This window comes from Egretta garzetta, unplaced genomic scaffold (assembly GCF_000687185.1).
Source record: "Egretta garzetta isolate BGI_Z169 unplaced genomic scaffold, ASM68718v1 scaffold1479, whole genome shotgun sequence".
NCBI lineage: Eukaryota > Metazoa > Chordata > Aves > Pelecaniformes > Ardeidae > Egretta > Egretta garzetta.
Genome location: NW_009260718.1, coordinates 20,576 through 21,414, shown reverse-complemented (window position 1 = coordinate 21,414; position 839 = coordinate 20,576). Strand labels below are relative to the sequence as shown.

Sequence of the window (839 nt, the reverse complement as noted above, 5' to 3'; positions counted from 1 at the left end):
CCCGTCCCAGCCCATCAGCCCCCCCTGTGCTCAGGGATGAGGATCAGGGATGCAGAGCCCCGTCCCAGCCCATCAGCCCCCCCTGTGCTCAGGGATGAGGATCAGGGATGCAGAGCCCCGTCCCAGCCCATCAGCCCCCCCTGTGCTCAGGGATGCGGATCAGGGATGTAGAGCCCCATCCCAGCCCATCAACCCCCCCTGTGCCCAGGGATGCGGATCAGGGATGCAGAGCCCTGTCCCAGCCCATCGGCCCCCCTGTGCCCAGGGATGCAAAGCCCTGTCCCGGCCCATTGGCCCCCTGTGCTCAGGGATGAGGATCAGGGATGCGGAGCCCTGTCCCAGCCCATCAGCCCCCCCTGTGCTCAGGGATGTAGATCAGGGATGCAGAGCCCTGTCCCTGTGCTCAGGGATGCGGATCAGGGATGCGGAGCCCCATCCCAGCCCATCAGCCCCCCGTGCTCCTGCCCAGGTCCCTCCGGCTGCACAGCCAAGCCCCAGCGGCATCAGCCACAGCCCGGAGGAGCCGCCAGCGCCGTGCCGGGGGCGAGGGCTCTGCCCACCGGGTACCCACCTTTGCAGCTCCTCCTGTCCTCGGCCAGCTGGAAGGAGTTGTTGCAGTAGCAGGCGGGTCCGCTCAGCGTCGGCACGCAGTGGTGCTGGCAGGCCAGGGCCGTGCAGTTTGCTAATTGCTCTGAGGGGACAGGGGGGACAAGAGGATGTCACCAGTGTGCCAGCAGGGACACTCGGCTGAGGAATGGGATGGACGCCCAGAGCCCCAGCGCTGGGGGGGAAGGGGACCCCCCCAGGCACCCCACCATGCTTGGCAAGCTTCCCCCCGC

The 839-nt window shown here is 68.3% G+C and overlaps 1 protein-coding gene across 1 annotated transcript in view; it reads right to left on the bottom strand.

Annotated features, from left to right (window-relative positions):
* The window catches only part of LOC118453023 (low-density lipoprotein receptor-related protein 1-like), a gene marked incomplete at its 5' end in the record, with an annotated part of 33,739 nt that overhangs the window by 21,718 nt on the left and 11,182 nt on the right, over window positions 1-839 (bottom strand). The window contains one exon of the mRNA XM_035901376.1: window positions 572-690. Within this exon, the coding sequence (XP_035757269.1) occupies window positions 572-690 (119 nt within the window). The remainder of the gene's footprint in view (window positions 1-571; window positions 691-839) is intronic.